Raw genomic sequence first — 25,879 nt, forward strand, 5'->3', positions numbered from 1 at the left:
TAACTGTTTAACACATTTTTATATCCATATACTGTACACATTAGATGATTAGAGGTAGAAAAAATAAACAGAAAAAAACCAATTAATATATATTAGCTTTAGACTATACAGATTTGTTGAAAATCCTGGTGATATAAATTTCTTCCAATCCATGAAGTTTGCTTCCTGCAGCAAAAGGTTTATGTCAGCATAAAACATAAAAAAAGAATCAGTTCCAAACTCCACACTGTCTATATTGTCAGTTTACTGCCCATCATATAGGCATACAATGAGGTTGCAATTGTGAATTTGCCTGTTCTCGCTCCTTTCTAAATTCACCCAAGTGATAAGTTGCACATTTCAATCAAATCAAATACTACTATGCTTTAATTTAACCCTAAAGAAAATAACCACAACATGTAGCACAAAAATGTAATACCTGCTCCATGTACTTCCACATGACATTCAGAGCAAAGAGATTTCTTTCCATGAATTCCTAGTCAATATGAAACAGAAAAATGAGGAAAACCAACTGATTGAAAAAGAAAAAAGAAAAAAAGAAGAAGGAAAGAAACACATAATAGATGTTCCAAGTTATGGACCTAGCTAGGTCTCTAATGTGTCAATCAATTAACAGTCAATCCAATTTCAAAGAATCAGGCACATTGGAAGGAGCTGAAATAAAGCTCCAAGGCCTTTATAAGTAAAATGTCAAAGGAAAGAAAAAATATAATCATATATTAATAATATAAAATTTCAATTCATAGTCGAGAATGAATAATGGAAAAACAATCCAGAACATGGATACTAAAAAATGTTGGGCCAATAATTTTAGCAATGTATTAACAATGTCATAAAACATGGTTATTCTATTTAATTTATTTGACTGACTTTCATAATTCACACGACAACCTTAAAATATTGTTTCTCTTTCTGCTCCCACCAAAAAAAGAAACAATATTTTTGGCAGAGAAAATTTTCAATATCATTATAGCATACACATGTTTGTTAGCTAACAAATGGACAGAACAAAATCAAACTGTTTTATGTAGGGTATAATAATCACTTTCATATGTGTATAGTCATATATGCACAAAGGTGGAGAAAGATGATAATAGGAGATACTTGATCACCTTTTGCAAAAGTTTATGAAATAGAGCATAACAAATTCAGTATTTTAATGTGTAAGCCTGATAAACAAGTGCAATCTCGACGAAAAAAAACACAAAGCTAAAGAAGCATCCCTGAGAACTGAGAACTCAGAAAATAGGTAAGTTCACCAAGACATCATTATCATTAAAGAAAATAAAAACAATTGTGTGAAATCTAATGAAACTATTCTTACCATGATGACTTAATTAAGGTTTGGAAACAAGACCAGAAAGTTAGAGACTTCAACCTACCATAAGCCAATAGGCACAATCATATTGTGGCTATATGAAGAAAATTAAAGTATAGTATGTTGTCTCATAAATAAATAAATATATATATATATATATATATATATACATATATATATATATAGTTTATTAACGTGTCATTTATTTTATATGTTTTGAGAGTTATAATTAGAGTGTTACATGATGAACTTATTTGACTTGAGGTGACCAAACATGATGAGTTGTATCTTCATTCCATGTAAAAAAATTTACTTATACCGCATAAATATATATTCATCCTCATTTGATTTCGTTCTTATCAACTCCTTAATTTACTGCATCACAAATACAATTTATGTATGGATAAACATTGGGAACTTACTTTTGGTAATTTTATGGCATATTCGTAAATTTAAAGGCAAAAATAAAGAAGAAAAATATTATTTTGAGAATAAAATTACTTTTGAACTTTCCCAATTAATATCTAAAATAACTAAGGATTTATTTGGAGAAGCTCATATTATTTTTTTCTTCCAAAAGTGTTTTTAAATAAATTTACCTAAAAGATCTCAATGTTAAAGAATTTTATAATTCCTAATTAACTAATATGGGCTACATATTATATTATAACATTATATTAATTATTTATATTTAGATTTGTTCAATATAAAGTGATCTAATTCAATGAGTCTATTGGACTGACAACAAAAAATTGAAATGGGCTTAATCATAGTTGTTAAATTCGCGATTCTATGTAGAATCGTAGAGATTTCGTAAACTCGACTCGTAGAATCGAATCATAAACTCGTAAGAGTTTACTCAAAAGGCAGCAATAAAACTCACTACCCACCCTTGATGAAGCCAAAATTTCAATTAACAGATAATTTGTCCATGTTCGGGGGACCACCTTAGCGTTGCCAGAATTCAACACTAAGCATCGTTTCAAACTTTCAATTAACAGAGATTTCAATTAACAGATACTCCCTTAATTTAGCAACAGAACCCAAAACTCAACACTACAATGAAGCTAACAATAGCATTGCCAGAATTTCAATTAATAGATACTCCCTTAATAAGCATCGTTTCAAACTTTCAATTAACAGAGATGAATTAACAAAGAAGCTTTGAGAAAGAAAACACCTTAGCGTCATGGAGCAAAGTTTGGAGCTAGGTCAGGAAATGAGGGCTTTCGATGAGTGAGGGCTTTCAAGTTTCAAACAATGACGAGGACCACCACGACGCGATTAGCTCAGCAGTCCAGCACGACAGCACGACAACGATGACGACAACCACCACGACGCGAGTAGCTCAATGAGAGTCATTTTGGGGGGTTAGTAGCTTGAACAAGGTAGAGTGAGTGAGCAGAGAGAGTCAAAGTCATTTTCGGGGGTTGTTGTACGACGTCGTTTCCGGTTTTCATAAACTCATGGACTCGGAGCAGACTTGCGAGTCTACCCAAACTCGTTCAAGTCTATGCAAAATCGGACGAGTCTACTCCGGTTTCGATTCTACTTCCGATTTAACTCGCCAACCCTCAGTAGAATCGTAAAATCGTAAGATTTTATGATTTAAATCGAGAGTTTAACAATCATGGGTTTAATGAGCGGAAACAAGTTTGATCTATTAGGGGATAATAAGAACCTTAATAGGTTTAAAATCTAAGGTATGATTATGGTCTCCAATACACTAAATCAAAAAACAGTTTCTCCTCTCCTCCAAAGAGAAAACAAAGCTCCCATAAGAAAAAAAAGGTAATTTGGTTAAGAAAGATCATTAAACTAATTATTCGTGATCGCTATAAGATTTCGATGCGTGTTGATCAAGCTCTATGAATCCAGATATTCCTTAAAACTTCTTACTAATTTAAGTGTAATCTATTTTGATACTCATTTAATATTTTATAAAATTTATTAAAAATTCTCCAACTCTCGGATGATTTGGTTCGGACAAAATAGGCTCGGAGCGGGAGTCCTAAGGAACAACCGGAAAACTTCTTAACTCTACAAATGCATGCAAACATCCTCATAGATGTAAAAATGCATGGTAAAATATTTTGAGGAATTTGTTACTTATAATTATTGAAGTCAACACAAGCCACGTGCCTAGCTACATCTTACATTTTTCTCCAAATTTTAGTAAAATATTATTTTCAATCTTATATATAAGTAATATGATATAAATCATCAACTAAGAAAAGTGACAAATATTTAATATTATCATAAATTTAAATTTTATTTTAAAATTATATTTAAATTTAAATATTATAAGTGATAATCTCATTTAATATTAATACTTATAGTCTAATGAATAAGTGTTTAATAAATAGAATTGATAATAAATTAAAAATATAAAAGGCATTTAACTCCAAATAAATTTAAAAATTAATCATTATTACTTATTTATAAGATAAAAAATATTATTTATTACTTTTATATAAAATAAAGAGGTAATACAAGCTAACATGACCATAACATTATTTTAACAATCACAAACAAAAACACGGTAAGTACAAAAAAAAAGGTTATAATTTAAAAGAGATACATAACATATATCATCAATCACTTGGGATGTTTGAGAGCACTGAATCCTGCTATCAAGTGCATCTTTCAGTAACTTTGACCTTCAAGCCATGTTCCATGGCAAGTATCATAGAAAGCCTTGGGGTTATAGGATGGCCTTCCACCACCTGCATGTGAAACCTCCACAGTAAAGCAACTGCAACCATCTTCATTTCAATAAGGGTAACATCTTTACCCAAACAACTTCTTGGCCCTGCATTGAAAGCTATGAACTTGTAAGATGGAATGTGTATAATGTTTCCTCTCTCTGAAATCCATCTCTCTGGCTTAAAGTCCAAGTAGTCATCTCCCCAAATCTGTTCCATCCTTCCCATTGAGTACAAAGAGTATAATATCATGGTATTTGGACTAACATGGTGTCCACTTGGAAGTATATCAGATTTGATTGCACACTTGTGGTCAAAGGGAATTGAAGGAAAAAGCCTCAAGGCTTCACATATAGCTCCATGGAGGTAAACTAGCTTACCAAACTCTTCCACACTTGAAGCAATCCAATCTCCATCTTGATTCACACAGTTATCTTTTATCTCTTGAAAAATTTTAGCTTCCACATCTGGATGAGTTGAAACGAGCCAAAAGAACCAACTGAGACCTGCACTAACTGTGCCACTTCCAGCAGAAACAAGGGTAAATGCAGTGTCTCTAAGATACTTGTCATCCATTATTTTCCCTTTTTCAGCTCCTTCCTCCATTAGCACCCTTATCAGGTCAGAATGAGTATTGTCATCTTCTTTTTTGGTGTGATTATTGCATCTACTTTGCTCTTCGCGTTTAGATGCAATACGTTCAAACAAGAACTTATCAAAAGCTTCTATGGCCTCCTTAAACTTCTTTTCTTTACCAATTTGAAGCCACTCCTGCAGCTTCCACAAACATCTTGGTGTGATGTGCCTGTGGAATGCTACATCCTCAAGCACAATTAAAGCTTTCTGATAAGCAAAGTGTGAGAGCTTAGTACTGAACTTGTTTGGAAGGCAATTAGGATCATATCCAAACGCCATACAGCAAGCATTGTCAAAGGTAAACCTCTGAAAGGCATCTTGCAAGTCCACTTCAGCTCCAGCTTTGGATGCATGGTCAAGAAAGGGTATTAAGCAATTCTCCAGCTTCTTCTGAATGGTTTTTTGAAGGAAGATCTTAAAGCTTTCCCTTTTAAGCAATGAGTGGAGCATTGTTCTCTCTTGTTTCCATGCATGGAGATCATCAGAGTTAATAATCCCACCTCCTAAAACTTCAAAAATCTCATTGAAATTTGACCCTTTCCCATAGTTGCCAAAATTCTTGCTAGTGATGTGGTGCACGTTCATGGGATCGCTGGTGAGGATAAAGTTGGTATTTGTGAACCAGGGTCCTTTAAACATTAGGGTGCCTCCATAATGTTTCAAAGCTTCGGTTGTAAGATAATGGATATTGGACAAATTTTGTAGAACCGAAGGGAGCATACCAATGATTGGCCAATTTGTAATAGGTTCATCTCTATTGTGTTTCCGGAAGAAAATGATGGTGGAGAGAATGGATACAAATACTCCAATGTACATAAACATGGCTATTTGTAAGTATCTTTCAAATTGAGTAAAGATAGAGGAGTTTCTGATGACATTTATACATGCAAATTATGCAATGGATAAGTTTGGTAATCGATCATAATGATTAATTTCTCGATACTCAAAATATTTATAGAAGCATCATGGATGAAGGGATAAGTTTGGTAATGATCATAATGAGGCTGACAAATTCATTAATGATCCTCTAAATGATTATGATGTTTTTCTATTTTTTTATTTAATGGAAAAATAGAAAAATCATTTTAGGCTGGCAGCTGAGTGCCCATTTTCAATGATAGCGGGATCCAAACAAAAAATGGCCATGCCATTTACTGCACACTCTGCACACTAAGTCAATAATCCAATTTCCAATCTTGCCTCAGATCTTTCTTTAAAGGGTCTTACTAATAAGTATTTTTAAACATAAATTAAGAAATTTAAATAAAAAATATTTATTGTAAAGATAAAAAAAATATAAAAAATTTATAAATAATATAATTTGATATATTTTAATAAAAAAAAATTCTCATTTTAATTCTTTAATAATATTTTTTTTATAAAGACAAAGGTGCAGGAGTTTTGATAACTTCAGTTCAGGGGCAATGGGGTTCAAATCCTCCTTTGAGGTGGGAACAACTACATTAGTACACAATAGTGAAGGTTCATCGCTATTATTGCAGGAGCAATACAAGGTTCAAATCCTCCTTTTCTATTTTGGGAGATGACAAGCGCTGGTTTATTTCCATGTAAACTTCGTGGTTTTCAGGTTTTGGCAAGTCCTTGTGCATTACAAATTTTGGTAAGAAAAAGTCTGGTTAATTAAAAATACAAATTATTCTTCGTTTGCCTATCAAAAAATATTTACATACTATATTCTCTTTTAAAAACAAATTTTACATACTATTTATCATTTTTTTCAATAACTGACATTTAATTAAATTGAATCTCTTAATTGCAAATTAATCATTAATATATATAACTTCTAATTAAATACAATTCAAATTACAAATTCTAACGTTATCATGTTTTTCCTTAAAAAAAAACATCATGTTTTATTAAAATTTGAAACTATTGTTATTCAGTACAAATTCTTACACAATTATCATATTTAATAGAAACCTTAATTTCATTATCGTTTTATTTAAGGTATAAAACCGGGGACATATATTTAAACTAATTCAAATCAATTACTAAATTAAAAAAATTATAATTATACATTTAAAAACACCTAAATTTAAAAGACCCATATTCTAAAATATACCTAAACCTACCAATATATTTCAATTATAAAATTTAATAAAATAACAAATCAATCATTGAAAGCATTAAAATTGTATATTATTATTTTATTTTATCATTTAATTTTGTTATGTTTTAGAGTATATTTTATTTATTTACAACTAATATTAAGCACGTGAATCAATAAGTTTATTTTAGTTTAAGAGGTCCATGATTATTTTTTACGCTCTCCGATAATTTTTATAATAAATATTTTTTATTTTTAATTCTTTAATCAATATCCAAAGACAATTAGCATGATCCTTAATATGATTTTTTTTTTTACTGAATAGAAGACCCTTAATATTATTATCATAACAATCTTTGGCTCTTAAAATTTAGCAAACATATGTTTTATACATACAAACCTTAGTTTTTTTTCTATTTTAACACATATTTTACAATTTTAATTTATAATTGTTTTTATCAGTGGGAAAATACAAACAGGAAGAAACAAGCTACAATCTTAATAAAGAGGAGATGCTGAGAGCATCAGCTAACAATAAGTCCCTATGTAGTTCTTGGTTGAGCAGACGCAAAACCACAACGAGCAAGACATGCTGGAAGATGATGAGATGTCATTCTTTAACCAAGAAAGATTTGATATGCCTGATGAGGAGTCTGTTTCACAGATAACCCTCCTATATATGCCCCTGCTACCACGCCAAAGATAATGGACTAAGACTACTCTTGCCCGTTTTGTCGTTTGGAGATTGAAACTACTGCCCATTTAACATTCTCCTGCAGGTTCTAGATTCTTCTTTGGTTTGGAGTTATGGCTACTGTCCAAGTGGCTTTAGCTATGGAAAGAAAATTATGACAGCTTGGTTGTTTATATGGTTTGCCTCAATTTGGTCCATTTGACTACATAGAAATTGTGTTTTATTTAAAAGTGAGGAGCCTAAGAGTGAACTTGTTTTTTATTTGATTAAAAATAGAAGTATGTAATACTAATATAAGTATGATTTTGTCTAGGCTGCTTCTGTTTTTGCTCTTAATGTATGTATGCAGCAACTCTTTTTGGCATTTTAGTTGGGTATATTAAGGTGACCAGGAAGCTGTTAAGGTATTTAGAATATGGTTGTGCTGCTGCATAAAAAACAAGGCTAGCTGAATGCAATTCGACTAACTTTTGTTACAATACGATTTCAAAATTTAAATCTTGTGATAAAGCGATTTGTTAGTCAAAAGGAGCTCTACAAAGGCAAGTTTGAAGAATTGAGATCAAACTTCAAAGCTTGGAGTATTGAAGAAAAATCTGAAGGAAGAGTGCTAGAATCTGAGATTTTCCCAACTGATTAATTAAATACCTCTACAACCCGTATGTTTAATTGTTTATTTTTTAAGCATGCTTTTGTTTAATATATAGTTGTGGGCTAATTATGCCTATTTTTAATTAGCCTTTAATTTTTTGTTTGTGTTACACTATTACGCAATCAGAAACTTGTTGGCTTTGTATTTAAATCACTTTGTTGTTACTATTGAGTGTGTGAAAAATCATAAATATATCAATTACAAGATTAGTGTTGACTCATTGTCAAACGTATCAATTTGTACAAGTAATATAAAAATGATAAGATCGACTATGAGTCCACAGAAACTTTACTTGTACTCATAGTTATATATATATATATATATATATATATATATATATATATATATATATATATATATATGACTTTAAATAAACTGATGTAAATTAACTATGAAATAAGAAATATAAAAGGTTAAGAGAACAAACACTTGGAGTTATGAGATAGTGTTAGTGATGAGTTAAGTAACGTGTTCAATATCACTCTATCCTTAGACATAAATCACCTAGATGTTATTTTCAAGTTCTTGGCATATAAATATTTTTCAATGCCTAAATTCTAAAATAATTCATGAAAATAGATTATTAGACCACAAACATGTGAATGAGCACATGAAAGAACAATAATATTAACATCATATTAATAGATAATTTAGAATCATTACATCAAAGAGAGTTTAGTTTGCAAAGCTCTCAAGAACGGGTGATTTTAGTCTATCATTGTCATAAGATACTTACAAATATAAACGGTAGAATGAAATGGAAGACAAATAGAGTGAATCGGCCAGAGCTTCAAAAATAGATTTTCTTCAACAACGGCTTCCTTTGCTTTCTCTCTGTTTCTTGTTCCTCTGCTTTTCTATGGTTTCTTTGTGGTTAAGTTCTCTCTTCAATGTTTCCTTCTTTTAAATAATTTCATCAATTAATTGGTCAATCAGAACTTTCTTATGCGCGTGCGCTAAGCGCAATGCTCGCGCTGAGCACGCATGTCTAACTGGATTAAGTGGTCACACGCTAAATCGCAGGATGCGCGCTTAGTGTCTCTGCTCATGACAACTATCTTCCAATGTGTCTTCTTGTGTTAAGCGGGTTTGCTTGGACTGAACGATTCTAACTTGCTAAGCAAAAATGTCACGCTAGACGTGATACTTTAGTTCTTCAATCCTCTTTCATACCTTTGCGATATTTCTACAAAAATACAACCAAAATTATTATAAAATCATTAACATTAGTATCTTCTACACAAAAACTCAAAAAAACTAAGTTTTTGTGTTGTTTTGACACAAAAGTGACAATAAAAGAGAAAAAAAAATAAAATAATTAATATGTAATTTTAATATACAAATACCGTATGTAAAACAATAAAACCCTTTATTTTGTTACCATAATAAGCATGTTGAGATAGGGCAAGAGCATAGGAAAAGAAAGAGAGGCAGAGAGTTTGGGATTTTCTCCCAACATTTCTTTTATTTTTTCAATTATTTTTCTCCTGCCACATTTTTTTTATTCAAAGAAAAAAAAAACAACCATTATCAAAACATTATTTTATTAAAACGATGCCACGTACAATACACTTTTGATCATATAATACTAAGATACTCATAGCATTAAAATACTAAGACAACCATGGCATTATTTAGATATCACTAACAAAGCTGTAACAACAAATAGCTTATAAGAGATATAAAACATATCTGACATAGCATCAATCATCTGGGATGTTGCACAGCACTGAATCCTGGTATCAAATGCATCTTTCAGTAACTTTAACCTTCAAGCCATGTTCCGTTCCAAGTGTAATAGAAAGCCTTGGGGTTATAGGATGGCCTTCCACCACCTGCATGTGAAACCTCCATAGTAAAGCAACTGCAACCATCTTCATTTCAATAAAAGTGATGTCTTTACCCAAACAACTTCTAGGCCCTGCATTGAATGGTATAAACTTATAAAATGGAATGTGTATAATGTTTCCTCTCTCTGAAATCCATCTCTTTGGCTTAAATTCCATGCAATCCTCACCCCATATTCGTTCCATCCTTCCCATTGAGTACAAAGAGTAAAATATCATGGTATTTGGACTAACATGGTGTCCACTAAGGAGTATATCAGATTTGATTGTACACTTGTGGTCAAAGGGAATTGAAGGAAAAAGCCTCAAGGCTTCGCATATAGCTCCATGGAGGTAAACTAGCTTGCCAAACTCTTCACACTTGAAACAATCCAATCTTCATCTTGATTCACACAGTTAACTTTTATCTCTTGAAAAATTTTAGTTTCCACATCTGGATGAGTTGAAACGAGCCAAAAGAACCAACTGAGACCTGCACTAACTGTGCCACTTCCAGCAGAAACAAGGGTAAATGCAGTGTCTCTAAGATACTTGTCATCCATTATTTTCCCTTTTTCAGCTCCTTCCTCCATTAGCACCCTTATCAGGTCAGAATGAGTATTGTCATCTTCTTTTTTGGTGTGATTATTGCATCTACTTTGCTCTTCACGTTTAGATGCAATACGTTCATGCAAGAACTTATCAAAAGCTTTTATGGCCTCCTTAAACTTCTTTTCTTGACCAATTTGAAGCCACTCCTGCAGCTTCCACAAACATCTTGGTGTGATGTGCCTGTGGAATGCTACATCCTCCATCACAATTAAAGCTTTCTGATAAGCAAAGTGTGAGAGCTTAGTGAACATGTTTGGAAGGCAAATAGGATCATATATATCCAAAAACACTGGTGCAGGAAGTGTCAAAGGTGAACCTCTGAAAGGCATCTTGCAAGTCCACCTCAGCTCCAGCTTTGGATGCATCATCAAGAAAGGTATTAGGCAATTCTCAATCTTCTTCTGAATGGTTAGCTGAAGGAAGATCTTAAACTTCTTCCTTTTAAGCAATGAATGAAGTATTTCTCTTTCTTGTTTCCATGTATAAAAAATCAGCATTAAGAATCCCATCTCCTAAAACTTCAAAAATCTCATTGTAATTGGGTCCTTTACCATTGTTGCCAAAATTATTGCTCGTGATGTGGTGCACATTCATAGGATTGCTGGTGAAAATAAAGTTGGTGTTTGTGAACCAGGGTCCTTCAAACATTAGAGTACCTCCCTAATGTTTCAAAACTATGGTTGCATAATCGTGGATATTGGACAGATTTTGTAGAACCAAAGGTAGCATACCAACGATTGGCCAATTGGTAATAGGTGCATCTCTCTTGTGTCTCTGGCTAATCTGGAAGAATATGAAGGAGAGAATGGATACAAACACTCCAATAAACACAAACATGGCTATTGTGAGTATGTTTCAAATTCAAGTAAAGATAGAGCATTTTGTGATGACATTTATACATGCAATGCAGTGAACAAGCTTGTATTAATCATAATTAGCTTCACAAATTCATTGATGGAGGACTTTCTCAAGAGTAAACTAAAAATGCATGTTCATAGACGCATCATGATATTGGAGGGATTATTTTGGTAATGATCTGACAAATTCATTAACTGTAAACACTGATAACCCACATTGATGGAGACAAAAAAATATAAAAGAGAATGAAAAGGAAAAGGAAAAAGAAAATTCAGAAACCCATGTGGAGCACTTATATTTAAGAGAGAAATCATGCATACTAATTGTTCCTCTGAGCTATATCATTCGTATGTCGTCGTTGAAGATGCTACATTCTACCGACTTTGAAATTTTCTCACGCCTAATTCGTTGTGTGTGTGTGTGTGTATATATATATATATATATATATATATATATATTCCGTCTCCTCAGCAAATCATAGCAGTCCATTATGGCGTATTATTGTTTTTTTAGTTGAATTAACAATTGTTACAAAAATTGCGACGTCTAATCTAACAGCATGTGATTATTAAGAAGTCCTTCCTTTTGTCGACCTTTATAAGCTGTCCACACCTTTTTTGTCAAATAAAAAAAGGTTTATATATATATATATATATATATATATATTAGAAATTCACGGTTTAGCTTTGTACCATTATTGATTCATTGTCAATTTTACTTTTCCAAAAAAAGATTTTATTGAATAAGTAATGGTATAATGGATACCCAACCACTTACAAGTTTCTGACATTTAAATGGTTACTAGAGATTAAATGCAAAATAAGCATTAAATGTTAAGTAACCAATCCTTACAAAATTGACAAACATAATGAAACCTAAATTACAAAACTGCACTACACATTTGGATATGTAGCAGACTACCCCAACAATTATGTAGCCATAAAAACTGCACTAATTAAACCATCTCCACAAGCTAATCACGTTCATAACCCTTCCTGTATTCTCATTCCACACAAACTTGTTTCAAATTATCTTACATCTTCACGTTACTCGCATGATACATGCCCCAGGACATACGCACCATTGTGCAAATGAGTAAGAAAAACCAGCAGATAATCCATTCAGCCAACTCCATACACAGTGAATAGAATGCTCTGTATAAGAGATTCCTTATCAAATGTTTCACCATTATTAAAGATGCATTGATTTGGTAAATTCCAAGAGATTTCAGACTTGGTAACCAAATTAGATGGATGTTATAGGAAATGATCATTAACAGAATCAGGAATTGAGTAAACAACTCCTTCATTCAGAATGGCATCATAAGGGGCAACCACAGCCAGCAGTCAGTTTTATCCTTCACCAAAAGATCTCGTCTTCATCCAAAGCATTCTTTTCCCACACAAACCAACCCCTACGCCATTTATGATCCCAGATCCATGTATTTCCCCTTCCAAGCGGAACTGTAAATTTTATAGTACAAAAGAGTTATAATTTCTAAATAAAAATAATAAGATAAATTTTAATAATATTATAATTTTTTATTATATATATTTACTGCAATATCAATAATTAACCTAGACTTTTTTATTTAACTCTTTATAATGTATTTTCCGCTTTAGAAAAATTAAACTCAACCATTATTCTGTTATATTGTTATGATATATTCAGGGTTACTTGTAATTAAGGTTTTAAACAATTGTTGGATCAGTTCAGTAAAAAAAATAAAAGCAATTATCGGATCAAAAAATGTTTTAATCAATTATTAGTTGTATATATTAGATTTTTAAATACATTGTGAATCGCTAACTTTTTGGTACAATGGGCAATATATACTTGAACAGAATACCCCATACAAAATACTCAAATCCAACTCTAACTCTTGTAAATCACTAATAAATACCTTAGAATATAACTTTCCTTATTGTAAAATCAAACTGCTATAATTTCTAATAAAAATGTATTACTCATAAATTGTTTATTGAAGAAATGATTAAATTTTAAAAAATTAATAGAAGATGATCGATCGATTTTCTTAGTTAAATCTAAATGTCAATAATTAAAAACTGTACAAAAATCCTTAAACTAATGGTTTGAAGTTCGATTAGTTTACCCTAAAAAAGTTCGATTAGTTTTTATGGATATAACATTTATTAAAATAAAATTAACCTTTTAGATTATAGGTTCACGCAAATAGTGTAATATATCATACAAACAAAAACACTTCTATAATATAAAAAAATTGATTAAAAATAATGAGACTAAAAATACTCTTTGTGGGGCAATGTTTATATTATAAAATAACTTTTTTTACTAAATTTTAATTTATAATTATGCATATGTATCATATTTAGCAATGTTAAGTACTTAGTGGGGGTAATTACTCCCACGTCCTTACAAGTAGATCCACATTGCTAATCGGCAAAAGATAAATATTTCATATATATCTATAATATATAGTGACCCAAAAAATTTATTTTCTCAATTTAATTTTATTTTAATTTCCTAAATTAATCTTCACTCTAATAAATGAAGATTTCAGTTTTATGAGAACTTAATTATGTCAAATGAGAATACTCTTTCTCTATTTTGAAGGCCTTGTGGTTAATTATTATCAGAGGAAATTAAAAGACTTATAGTTGAAATAAAATGTAGATTAAATAAATGATATTATAGAAACAATTTTCATTAAATAAATTAAAATCTATTACTCTCTCTGGTTGTTATTATAAGGTATAATTTACAGGAAATTGATAATCCTTTTTATAAGATATTTTAGAATTTTAGAATTTCTATGAAGTATTTAATTTTTTTTCATTAGTTATCTTTATTAAATATTTTAAGTATTTGAACTTTTTACATGATAGTAATGCATAATACTTTTGGATTTTAATGTTTTTACATGACACATAACAAGTTAATGATTATTAATAAGGGTATAATTGATACATTAATAAATTTTTAAAAAAGATCAATAAAATCAATTGATTTAATTATTTTTATTGATCTATGTAATTGATGTACATCCAAAATATTTTATAATAAGGACTAAATTGAGTAATATTTTAAATCTTCATACATAAAATTTGGGGAAAGATATATTATTCATGAATTCATATTTTTAGTTCTCAAAATTTCATATCATTTAATTTAATCCATGTACTTCATGGAAAACTTTTTTTAGTCACCCTCACTATAGAATTCTCACCAAAGGCATTAACTTCTTCCTAATGTGACGAACGTAGAGTTTTTTTATAAAAAGAAATTGATTAAAATGATGTGAAAAATTATTTTTTTTAAAGTTATTAATATGTTTCCTCCAAACACATGAGTCGTAATTTTCAAGGACTTCATTTTTATTATGGTTTTCATTGTCATCTTTCAATAGTTATTGCAGGTTTGTTATTGTGTCTTTTTTTTTATTTTGTTTGTTTCTTGGATAGTCTTTCCATGAATTTACACAATAAATAGACAATGTAATTTATTAGTGAGGTAAGAAATGACATTAATATCGTATGTGATGAGGGATTAAAAAAAGTTTTTTTTAAAAAAAATACAAGAACTAAATTGGTAGCTAGATATAAAACTAGGAGGATAAAATTAAACAAAATTTCATGATAAAGTATTGGGAATAAATTAAGACATATTTTTTTCCTATAATTTATTATATTCAATACTCATAAAATTTTGTTTAATGTATGGAGATAATGAAAAGAAAGGCAGGAAAACTAATACTCTTGAGTAAGTATAAAAAACCGTTTTATTATCTTGTCAATGGTTTCACTTTAATATCCTTTGATGAAGAGACTTAATTTCTGGCATAGAAACAACAAATATTAAAAGTGAGAGACTTTTGGAGTGAAATTCTTAACCATTAATTAATAATTAAGCGAAAAAGCATAGTCTATAGTAAAAGTTGAATCTTAATTCTCAGTGTAATTACTAGCTGAATCCAAGCTGTCTTCTTGAGCAACAGCACAGCAAGTTCCGTGTCCCAGATAATGAATTCCACACCTGCTCACGCCTATGAGTGTCATTTATTGACCAAAACTTAGCTAGAAAACCAACAACAATTTCTTTCATTACGCCTCTTCCTCCAAATGTTCTTCCGAAAGCCATCACCAACTCCGCCACTCCACTCTCTATCATCTCTACCCTCCACAGCAATTAGCTTCTCAAAAACTAAAGACCCCCACAACAACAAATTAAGGTACACCATATTTTCATGTCTCTTCCTTGCTTCATGGCTCCTTATTCTCCACCGCTTCAACTTCACAATATTAGCACCCTCCACCACCACAACCACACCCACATGCGACGGATCAAAACCGTTATTCTACATCTACAACCTTCCCTCGCGCTTCAACCTAGGACTCCTCGAACGTTGTCAAAGCCTCAACATATACACCAACATGTGCCCTCATGTCGCTAACAACGGCCTTGGCCAACCACTCTCCACCCCAGATTGGTACTCCACGCACCAATTCATAGCCGAGATGATCGTGCACGCGCGCCTGGAGAACCACCCGTGCCGCACGTGGGATCCCTACACGGCTGTTTTGTTCTACGTGCCCTTCTACGGCGGCCTCTACGCCTCCAGTGTGTTCCGCGAGGCCAATCTTACGCTCCGCGACTCCTTGGCCGTTGATCTTGTTGACTTTCTGCAAAGTCAACCCTGGTGGAAGAGGCACTATGGTAAGTCGAACCCAAATATTAATTGTACTTTTTTACCTATTGAGTAAATATTAAATTATGATAGAGACAATTAAATTAATACAATAGCTTTTATTTAAGCAATTACATTTAATATTATTTATTGCTCAATTATTATGATACTTTTTTACATTTAATGTAATTTTATAAGAAAAAAACATGTCAAAAAAATATAAGAAAGTTTCTTCTTAATTTTAAATATAAAAAAATTTCAACTAATTTTAAAATATTAAAACTATGATCAATTTTAACTTATGTAATGTTATTGTCTTTAAAATATTTTTCATTAGTTATAATAATTCTTTCTTATCTTGATACTAAATTCTAATAAAAAAATCATTAAAAGTGATATAATTGAATGTGAATAACTAACTTTTGATTAAAATTAGCAAATTTGCAATACAATATTCTATATATAAATATAATTATATTTAATTTAATATATATAGTTAGTTATTTAATTTTTAATCCAAATTGATCATAGTCTTTATATTTTATAATTAGTAAATTTTGTCCCTCATTTTGGTATCCCCAATCTCATAAAGTGAGACGAAGTTCACCATTTATAAAACTATGGAGGCCAAAATTATCATTTTTAAAATTAAAGAATTAAGACCAATTTTAACCAAACATTGAGAATTTCTAACACATTTTATGGTAATTTTTCACAAAAAAATATAACTTGAGAGAAGTATTTTTAAAAAGTTTAATCGCTGTCAAATACTAATTAATCAATGATAAAATTTAATAATTGGAAAAAAATAAACAAGTTTGAGATCAGTAAATTTTAAGGATAAATCCTATTAAAATTATTGAGTGACTAATTTGTTTTTAGTGGTGAATTTTGATAACTGTAGGTAAGGACCATTTCGTTGCCCTGGGTCGAACCGCGTGGGATTTCATGCGCACAGAAGGTGGGTCCGACTTCGGAGCAAACATCTTCCTTAACCTCCCACCTGTCCTCAACATGTCGGTGCTAACAGTCGAACGACAACCCTGGAGAGGCCACAACCAGTTCGCCATCCCCTACCCCTCCTACTTCCACCCCAAAACCCTAGCCCAAACGCTGACGTGGCAGTCCCATCTCCGCCGACGCGCCAGGCCCCACCTCTTCTCCTTCGTCGGTGGCACGCGCCCGGGGTTACAAAAGGCAAAAGTCCGCGACCACATCGTCTCGCAGTGCCAAGCCTCAAAACGTTGCGTTTTGGTCCGGTGCGCGAGTGGAGACAGCAAATGCCACAACCCCATGAACGTGCTCGAGGTGATGGAAAAATCCACCTTCTGCCTCCAGGCGCCGGGGGATTCCTTCACGCGCCGGTCGACGTTTGATTCCGTACTGGCGGGGTGTATTCCCGTATTTTTTTCGGAGCATACGGCGTATACGCAATATAAGTGGTATTTTCCTAGGGAGAGGGATACGTATTCGGTGTTCATTGATGAGAGGGAAGTGATTGAAGGAAAGGAGAAGATGATGATTGAGGAGGTACTGTTGGGATTTGGGGAGAAAGAGGTTGAGAGAATGCGTGAGGTGCTCATTGGGCTAATCCCCACCCTCACCTACGCCCACCCCAACGCCACTGCCGCCTTTCCGGATGTTGTCGATGTCATGCTGCGCCGCCTCTCTCGCCGAGTTACCCACCATTTCAATCCTATAATTTAATTATATCCCTCATCATCTCATTTCACTCAAAATCTCAAGTATAAAATAAATATAATTTTATAAAAAAAAAATTTGAGAAAATTACTCATTTGTCAATGTATAAATTTGTTTTTGATTTTTTTAGGAATAATGTGACTTGTTTACTTTAATGGATAGCCGAAAATAAAAATAGTAGTTATTAATTTATTAATTTATTCAATTTGTCGCGGAATATTACGAGATTTTGGGGTTTGTAAATGCGGTAGAAACTAGACACAGACAGTTGGAGGTAGCAATAAATGGAATCGTTAATAATGTTTGGGGTCGTGTGTTGAGAAATGTGACGTACACAGGAGTAGTATGTGGCAACAGTTTTTGGTTTTGGATCTTGTTGTGTTTATGTGCTATGCTATTACTTGTTCACGACTTTGTCGGTACCAAAATGTTCTACGACAATTACTAGTTTCGAATTCGATCTCAAATATATGCATATAGCTTCGTTTGGTGTTAAAAATTTGAAGTATTCTTGTTCGCTCACAGTGATCTTAGATCAAGTAGAATTACTCCCGTAAAAAAAAAAAAAAAATACATATAATCTCTTAAAAAAAAGTGCTATTATTACTTGTTCGTGTCTATTTGATATTGTTGATTGACTGGTAGAACTTTATGGGCTCTAAACACTGAATTCAATACCATATATATATTTAATAGAATTCCATCTTACAAGTTAAGTTAACTTTGGTTAATATTTTTATTTGTCGTATAGTACCTGTGGTAGCTTATGCAGAATAAGCGCAAGTAAATGCTCTTTGAAGTTTCAACCTGCAACGTTCAGCCAAAGAGTTGCGTATGAATTGAGCGACAGCATGTGGTCCATATGATATCCCCGTCTATTTCTTTGACATATGGTAGTCATACAAAAGCAACGAAGGAGGGAGTGGGACATGTTTGACTGAAAAATTGTGATTTTCAGTATTATGAAAATGCCAGTTTAGGGGCAATATTTTGATGCAGTATCATATTTGTCACCTTGTATATGTACTCTTTGACATTCCACCATTTATATATTGTATCGAGTTGGTTCTGATTTAGTTAGGAGCTATGAGCTTTTGACCCAGTGTTGATTCTCAAACAAATGGGCTCAGTTAAAATTTTGAAATATTTTTTTTATGTTTTTCTATTGTTTTCACGTTGTAATTTTTCTTTCTTTTTTTTAAAATTAAAATAATTATGCTAGTCTATTGACACAATATGAGTTGTTATTGTGTGGACAAATATAATATAGACAAACTAAGATGTGAGCTATAGTATTGTGAGTTAATTGGATCCATTGATTAATTTGATCCCAATTACTTTCTTTTATTTCATAGAGCCAGCTATGTAAATCTAGATACACCATTTATGTATTTCTTAGGTGTTTCAAAATTTAAATTAGATTAAATAAGTAATAGAATATAATTTAAGAGGAATAAATAATATTTAAATCACATCATGTGAGAAAAAAAATTATTGAATGAAAAAACTAATTAAGGAAATATAATTTGCTTACATCATAGTAACTAATTGAAAAAGGAAAAAAAAATATATTAATTTAATTTAACTTAATATATGCATCACAAATAAAATAACCCACTAGGTTCGTTGTACACCAATGAAAAAACATGCATCACAAATGATTTTGAAATCTTGTATTAAAATAATTGGTTAATCATTCATTAGTATTACAAACCACAGACAAACACAATTAGCGCAAGTGGATGCCAGTTATAGTTTCAACATTCAACCTCCGATGAAGTGGCAGTCATGCACGACTCATATAATACTAGTAATTAACTTGGCACTGGAGGATATTCTATCACGACAAACATGCATGTTTGATTAAAAAATCATTCTGATATTAAAAAAAAAAAAAACTATATCTTGAGAAATTGTTAATGGACTCTCACATGGTAGATGTATAAGTTAGGTGTTGTCACTGTTGTGCAATCTCAATCAGAACATGACTCCACGGTGTTTATAAGTTATTAATTACAAAATGTAGGAAGAGCGTTTTATTTTATTTTTTCCCCGTTGATTAGGTATTCTAATGCACATGCATAACTATAAGATTAACCGTTGATTAGATAATTAATGGGACTAGCTGGATACAATCTTCTTTCAAAATAAAGCAAAATTTAAATTCCCGACATTGTAGATAAAATATTCCTGTAAAGTCATTATACTATTTACTTTCATTATGATCAAATACTTTAATTAGTATTTGTTCATAACACTAACTCCCAATAATACCGTATAGTACTTTTACGTATGGCACCGTCGGTTATAAAAAGGGTTACTTTTAGTGTTTTTGGGAAATGATCTAGTATATATTAAGTGACCCAATTTTGACTAACACGTGGGATATATAGAGACGACAGATTAAGATATGAGCAATTGTATGAGGCTAACTTTTGTAATTTTTCTATTACAATGGCACATCTTGTGCTTTTGTATCAGTTTGTTTCAATAATATTTCTTTTTCCATTAAAAAAATGGGTTAATATTAATTGTATAGCTTTATTAATTAATTAGCGGTTATAGAGATTTGATTTCAATTGTTTTAACATTTTTTATTTTTTTTTTATATAGCCAATTAATATTATGTGAATCTAAATACATCATTAATGTGTTTATTAAATTGAAATGGTGTGTCAAAATTTAAAATTTAAATTCATATTAGATTAACTAAACTTAAGTATAGATTTTAATTAAGAAGATTCAAAATATTTGAAACATAGCATGTGAAAAAAGTTATTGTTGATTGAGAAAACTAGTTATGGAATTTAAAAATATCATTTGATTAGATCAAAATTAAAATAATTAAAATTAATTGGGTTTGATATAAAAAATTATAAATATATATATATATATATATATATATATATATATATATATATATATATATTATAATTTTTTAAAGAATTGATTAATTATCTCAGTAAGGATATGGCTTAGGGTAGGGTCTTTTTTTTTTTCTTCCCATGAATAAAAAAACATGAAGAAAGCACATGCAATTAATAAAGCTAGTAAATACTAGTTTCTAGTTTCAACTTGAAATGTTCAACCTCCGATGAAGCTTAACAATTTCACATCTCTTGCACAACTCATACAATATATAGTAATTTACGTGGCCGGCGCCGGGAGGATCATGACAAACATGCATATGTTTGATTTAAAGAATTGTTTAATAAATTGTTATATTAAAAAGTTATATCTTGACAAATTGTTAATGTACTTTCCCATGGTAGCTAGAAAGACAGAGAAGCAAGGTGTTGTTCAATCTCAATCAGGACGTCACTCCACGTACAGTGCTATTAAAAAAATGAGAAAACATTTCTTTTTTACTTTGATTACATATTATCGTGTACATAACTATAAGATTGACCGTTGAATAGATTATAGATAATGAAGATTAGATACAATCCTGTTCCAAATGATGCATGTTCTAAATATAGTGTATATTATTAAAACATCAAATTTTATTATCTAATGAGATCAAATTTTATTGTTATTGTTGTATAATATTTATTATGGGATGAGAGTAACTAATTATAGTGTGTAGTAGAAAAAAAAAGTGTGTTTTCCTACTAATCATCTTAAATGAAATAATATCTTTGTGGGTTAATTAAGTTTTTATTCTCTCAATTTTTAGTTTCTTAAAATTTATTTGACAACTTTTAGTTTTTTATTAATTTTATGTAAATATTTTTAGTCCCTAAAAGTTATTTATTTTTAGTTCTTTATTATTTTTATTTTTATTGTTGAAAATATATAAAAAATAAGAAATTAATCTTGAGAAGTAATTAAAAAAATTGAAAGACTAAAATTTAAATCCTGAAAAAATTGAGAAACTAACAACTTAGCTAAGCCTGGCAAGGCGGAAGGACTTTGGAGAAATATTGGAAATTTACAACAGTTTAAATAAATTATATCACTGATATTGCGGCAGTTTAAAGAAATTGGCACCATTTTATGTTTGCTTGAAGAAATTTGGTTTGTGATTCTGAGATATTAATTTTTGTGTGGAAGATTCCAATAATGGAACCCCCACTTGTCTGTTCCCAAAGCCTACAACATCCTTCACCCCAAAAGAAATCAACAATATAATGCCAGTAAATAATAAGGTACACTCTAATTCCCGCTTCTCAGTTTTATTGGATGCTCCATTAACATATATTGATGTGCTTCGCAATCGGATTGCATAAAAATGTTACAATTATGTGCTGGAGGGTTAGATGAAAGTCTTTAGCTTTTAGTTTGTTTTCTCGATTCCATTTGATCCCATTGACAACAAGTTTGCACTTTGAATGGTAACTGATGAAGCCTTTTACTCTTTTTTTCTTTTTACTTTTAGCTTTTGTGCTTTGCTCAATTATATTTTCGTGGTAAATGATCTTTTAATTTTTTGTGTTGTCTTTCAACTCTTTTAAGTAATGGAAATTGGTTACGAAATAGTAGAGGATGAGAATTTCACTGAGAAAAAGAGCGGAGGGGGGAAAGTCAGTTGAGCAAAGTATGCCACCGTGCCCAATGTGTTATGTTCAAATTCATTTCTTCTGAGGAAAATGATTTTTTGGTAATCACATACTTCCAAATTCCAGATTGTGTTTCCTTTGGAGTGCTCAGTAACTGCAATTAATAGTACCAATGTTTTCTTCGAGTAATTTAATTTCTTCATGATCTAATGTGACTGTGACCCCTTTCAGGTCTCTAAAATTAAAGAGGTTGGGCTTCCCATTCATACCAAGTTTGGCAAGGTATAGTGTTTATGTTTTGTTTTTCAATATACATTTCTATGGATGCTGCTAAAAGTTGTAGTTGGGTTAAAAGGTTCTTCTAGTTACTCAGATTATAGTTTTAGTGTTTGAGAGTTATTCTTTTGAATTATTTTAATGATCTTTAACATCATCATTCTAGTCAAAATGCATTGTTTGGTTAGTTATCCTATGCTTTATAGTTGCAATGATCTGTCCATTTTTATATTTCAGCTGGGATTAGTTTCACTTTTTTGTTTCCTAGGAATTTGCAATAATATTGTTTATAAAGTGATGAGGTTCTGTTGTCAAATATGGTTCAGCTATCTTAAAACCATCTATTAAATGGATAAATTCTATAATAAAAAATCTTGCTAAACAACTTATAGTACTATCAATAAGCTGTTAAGTATCTGGGCTAGTGGTGGAGAGATTATGTGTAGTATGAGTTGTTGTTAACAATATGGCTTTTGTGCCAAGTAATGAGGTGTGGATGAATGGTAGCACTTTTAAAGTCATGACTCAAGCCCAATTTCATAACTTTATTTTTAGTGTATAAATCATTCAATTTCTAATGTATATAGTCTTGGTAAGGCTGCGTACAACATCCCTCCCCCATACCTTCGCATAGCGAAGAGCCTCTAGGTAATGGGGTACGAAGTTTTTTATAGTCTTGCCAACATGTATTAGTCAAATTTGTCCTAGTTTGAAGTTTAGGGTAGTTTATATTAATTGGTGTGCTGTGTTTAAATCCAGATTTAATATCTTGAAGCAATGGATAAGTCATGGATTATGAAGCCACAGAACTCCATTGGATATGAGCAAGGGGTTAGGGGATTTATTAATTTTGCATTTGAACATCAATCAGTAAATGGAAAGACAATATGTCCTTGTAAACGATGTGGTTTCAAAAAATGGCAGTGTAGGGAAATACTGTATGATCACTTAATGTGTACACCTTTTCCAGTAACATACACTACATGGATCTATCACGGGGAGTCCAAAGTAAGAAAAGTTAGGGACATCTCAGTTAAGGACATTGTTGTTGTTGAAAATCCTATGCAAAACATGATCAATGATGCTTTTAGAGTTGATACACACCATACAAACAAAGCACCCATTGTTTCAAATGTAGAGATTGATTGAGATGAAAATTTGATGTCAAATGCAACTCAAGACAAGCATGAAGCTGAAGAGTTTTATGAATTAGCCAAAGATGAAGAGCCACCATTGTATGAAGGGTGTACAAAATACTCAAGATTATCTTTTTTAGTAAAGTTGCACCATATCAAATGTGGAATGAGCGACAAGGCCATGACAATGATTTTAGAACTATTGAATGATGCTTTTGGACATGCAAAGATTCCAAGCTCATTCTGTGAGGCCAAGAAAATAATCCCTCATACATTTGAGTTTGACTCCAGGACGGTTGTAAGGAACAGGGATGAGGTGGTATGCTTCACTTAATCTATTGTTGTTTGATAATTTAACCATTAATTTCATTGTACAAATATATTTATTGTATGGTGTTTAATTTTAGGAATCACAACAATGCACCAAAGAAGAAATGTATCCAAACTCTCATAGAAAGAAGGATGGATCATTTGTTAATGAAGCAGCTAGGCAAGAATATGTATGTACAATGTACCTTTTTAAAGACTTAATTTATTGTTGTTTGTACTTCACTGCTATTGATTATCACAATTTGTTTATGTGTGTATTCAATTTATATGCAGGAACAATTGCATAATGAAATTCAAAAGACTTCTTCCAAAAATAAGGCCTTTGCTAGAGCTTTTGAAAAGGAACATCCTGAATATGTTGGAGGAATGGAACTTGGGGTAACACCATCTCATGACACTGAGTCTATTTCACACTCCACGAGATCAGTATCTTCCTCTGAGTCTGTAAAGATGAGAAAACTGCAAGTTGAAATCAACGCACTTAAGGATCAAGTTGCACAAGTTGACGTCTTGAAGGAACAAGTTGATTTTCTTATGCAAAATGTCAAGGGAAACAAGGTAAAGTAATGGTTATTAACTTGACTTTTCTAATTTGGGTTAATTTGCTTGTTTAATATCTACTTTATGGGTTTTTTTTATGTCTTTTTATTTCAGTTGGGACAAGAGATTCAAGATGTTCGTCTAACTTTAGTAATGTGCTTGAAAATCATGGAACATCACCACGGAGGACAATTTAAATATTTCTTTTATTTATAAACTTGACAGCTTTTAGTTATATTTCTTTATATTTGGAAATTGTTGAACCAATTATTGACTATTTGTAAATTTTATAGTGTGAACTAACGCACGAATTTTGTAACTCTTCACTGCATTTATGAAATAGTTTTTTTTTTACTTTTAATTATTGTTTAGTTTGTAACCTTTTACTTGTATAGAACCAGTTTACACATATTTTTGTAGCTTTTTTCTTTTACATATTATTTTACCTTTTTTTGTTAAATGTGTCACGTAGCATGTAAGAATTCGTATATGGCATTTTAATATATTACATGACCTTTGGGTTGATTCAAATTTTATTTTATAGTTTTTGTTCAAAGATTATATGTAATGTTTGTGAATGGCTATGTATGTAGTCTTTTGGAAGAAAAAAAAAACATAACCCTTGTCCCTTTATATTGGTTCACGTAATTTAATTATATGAATGCATAGTTATTTACACGAGTTGAAAAATTAATAAAGTAAGTTTGTTTTTAATAAATATATGTTGGTAATATTTTTTATCATGCTTTTAAATTGTTAATATATACTATATATTAGGTTACATATTTCTCCCAAAAAAAATATATTAGGTTATATTAATATTTTAGTCCAAAAAAACATTCTTTCAAATTAGTCATGTCTATTTTCCGTTGTCATAATTCTGTTAATAAATCACTCATCTTACGTGAACGTATAATGACAAATTTTCCAACACTTTCTAACATACTTTATCTTTGGACACTCTACCCAGCCACATTGCCTACTCTGAAGCTTTCATTTTCAGACAAAAAAAAATATATACTAGTAACACATTTGTTAACACTTTTTGACATACTCCATCTAATTTGGTAAAATTTATGTGGGTCTTATAAGTATGTGATTCTCATGTTCAAAGTAATGAGTCTTACATATTCATTTATATATATATATATATATATATATATATATATATATATATATATATATATATATATATATATATATATATATATAAATTAAAAAATGTTGAAGAGCGTGATATTAATCCTCTCCACTTAGAATATATCCACGGAACAAAGAGCTTCCATGAAGGTTTTAACTGGGCTTCAATATCATGGTAGCTTTAGTTATTAGTTTTCTTGGCTGTGGTTTGTGTTGCTTCAC

General features: G+C 31.1%; 4 protein-coding genes across 6 annotated transcripts; 2 read left to right on the plus strand and 2 right to left on the minus strand.

Annotated features, from left to right (window-relative positions):
• Positions 1 to 3,852: 3,852 nt before the first annotated feature.
• LOC100791312 (alkane hydroxylase MAH1) lies at positions 3,853 to 5,484 on the minus strand. Its single transcript, XM_003556779.5, has one exon. The coding sequence runs from the start codon at positions 5,479 to 5,481 to the stop codon at positions 3,952 to 3,954; it is 1,530 nt and encodes a 509-aa protein (XP_003556827.2). The 5' UTR covers positions 5,482 to 5,484; the 3' UTR covers positions 3,853 to 3,951.
• Positions 5,485 to 9,813: 4,329 nt separating this feature from the next.
• Positions 9,814 to 11,348, minus strand: LOC100793411 (alkane hydroxylase MAH1). The gene is given in 5 exon segments (XM_041013615.1): positions 9,814 to 10,282; positions 10,285 to 10,786; positions 10,788 to 10,877; positions 10,880 to 10,999; positions 11,001 to 11,348. Coding segments are annotated over 5 exon segments (1,527 nt in total). The 3' UTR covers positions 9,814 to 9,815.
• A 3,838-nt stretch (positions 11,349 to 15,186) lies between these two features.
• Positions 15,187 to 18,147, plus strand: LOC100793938 (probable xyloglucan galactosyltransferase GT17). Its single transcript, XM_003556564.5, has 2 exons — positions 15,187 to 16,064; positions 16,940 to 18,147. Exons 1-2 carry the CDS (start codon positions 15,470 to 15,472, stop codon positions 17,740 to 17,742), a joined length of 1,398 nt encoding a protein of 465 aa, XP_003556612.1. The 5' UTR covers positions 15,187 to 15,469; the 3' UTR covers positions 17,743 to 18,147.
• Positions 18,148 to 21,645: 3,498 nt separating this feature from the next.
• Positions 21,646 to 24,878, plus strand: LOC121174253 (uncharacterized). 3 transcript variants are annotated; one of them, XM_041013098.1, is made up of 7 exons: positions 21,646 to 21,884; positions 22,192 to 22,336; positions 22,467 to 22,517; positions 23,271 to 23,966; positions 24,055 to 24,147; positions 24,251 to 24,535; positions 24,632 to 24,878. In XM_041013098.1, exons 4-7 carry the CDS (start codon positions 23,673 to 23,675, stop codon positions 24,731 to 24,733), a joined length of 774 nt encoding a protein of 257 aa, XP_040869032.1. In that variant the 5' UTR covers positions 21,646 to 21,884; positions 22,192 to 22,336; positions 22,467 to 22,517; positions 23,271 to 23,672; the 3' UTR covers positions 24,734 to 24,878. The 3 variants fall into 3 exon arrangements, with proteins under 3 accessions (XP_040869032.1, XP_040869033.1, XP_040869034.1); XM_041013100.1 differs by having other exon boundaries at positions 21,649 to 21,884; positions 23,271 to 23,963; XM_041013099.1 differs by having other exon boundaries at positions 21,646 to 22,336.
• The last annotated feature ends 1,001 nt before the right edge of the window (positions 24,879 to 25,879 follow it).

The sequence above is a fragment of the Glycine max genome, chromosome 20 (assembly GCF_000004515.6).
Source record: "Glycine max cultivar Williams 82 chromosome 20, Glycine_max_v4.0, whole genome shotgun sequence".
In the NCBI taxonomy this organism is placed as follows: Eukaryota; Viridiplantae; Streptophyta; class Magnoliopsida; order Fabales; family Fabaceae; genus Glycine; species Glycine max.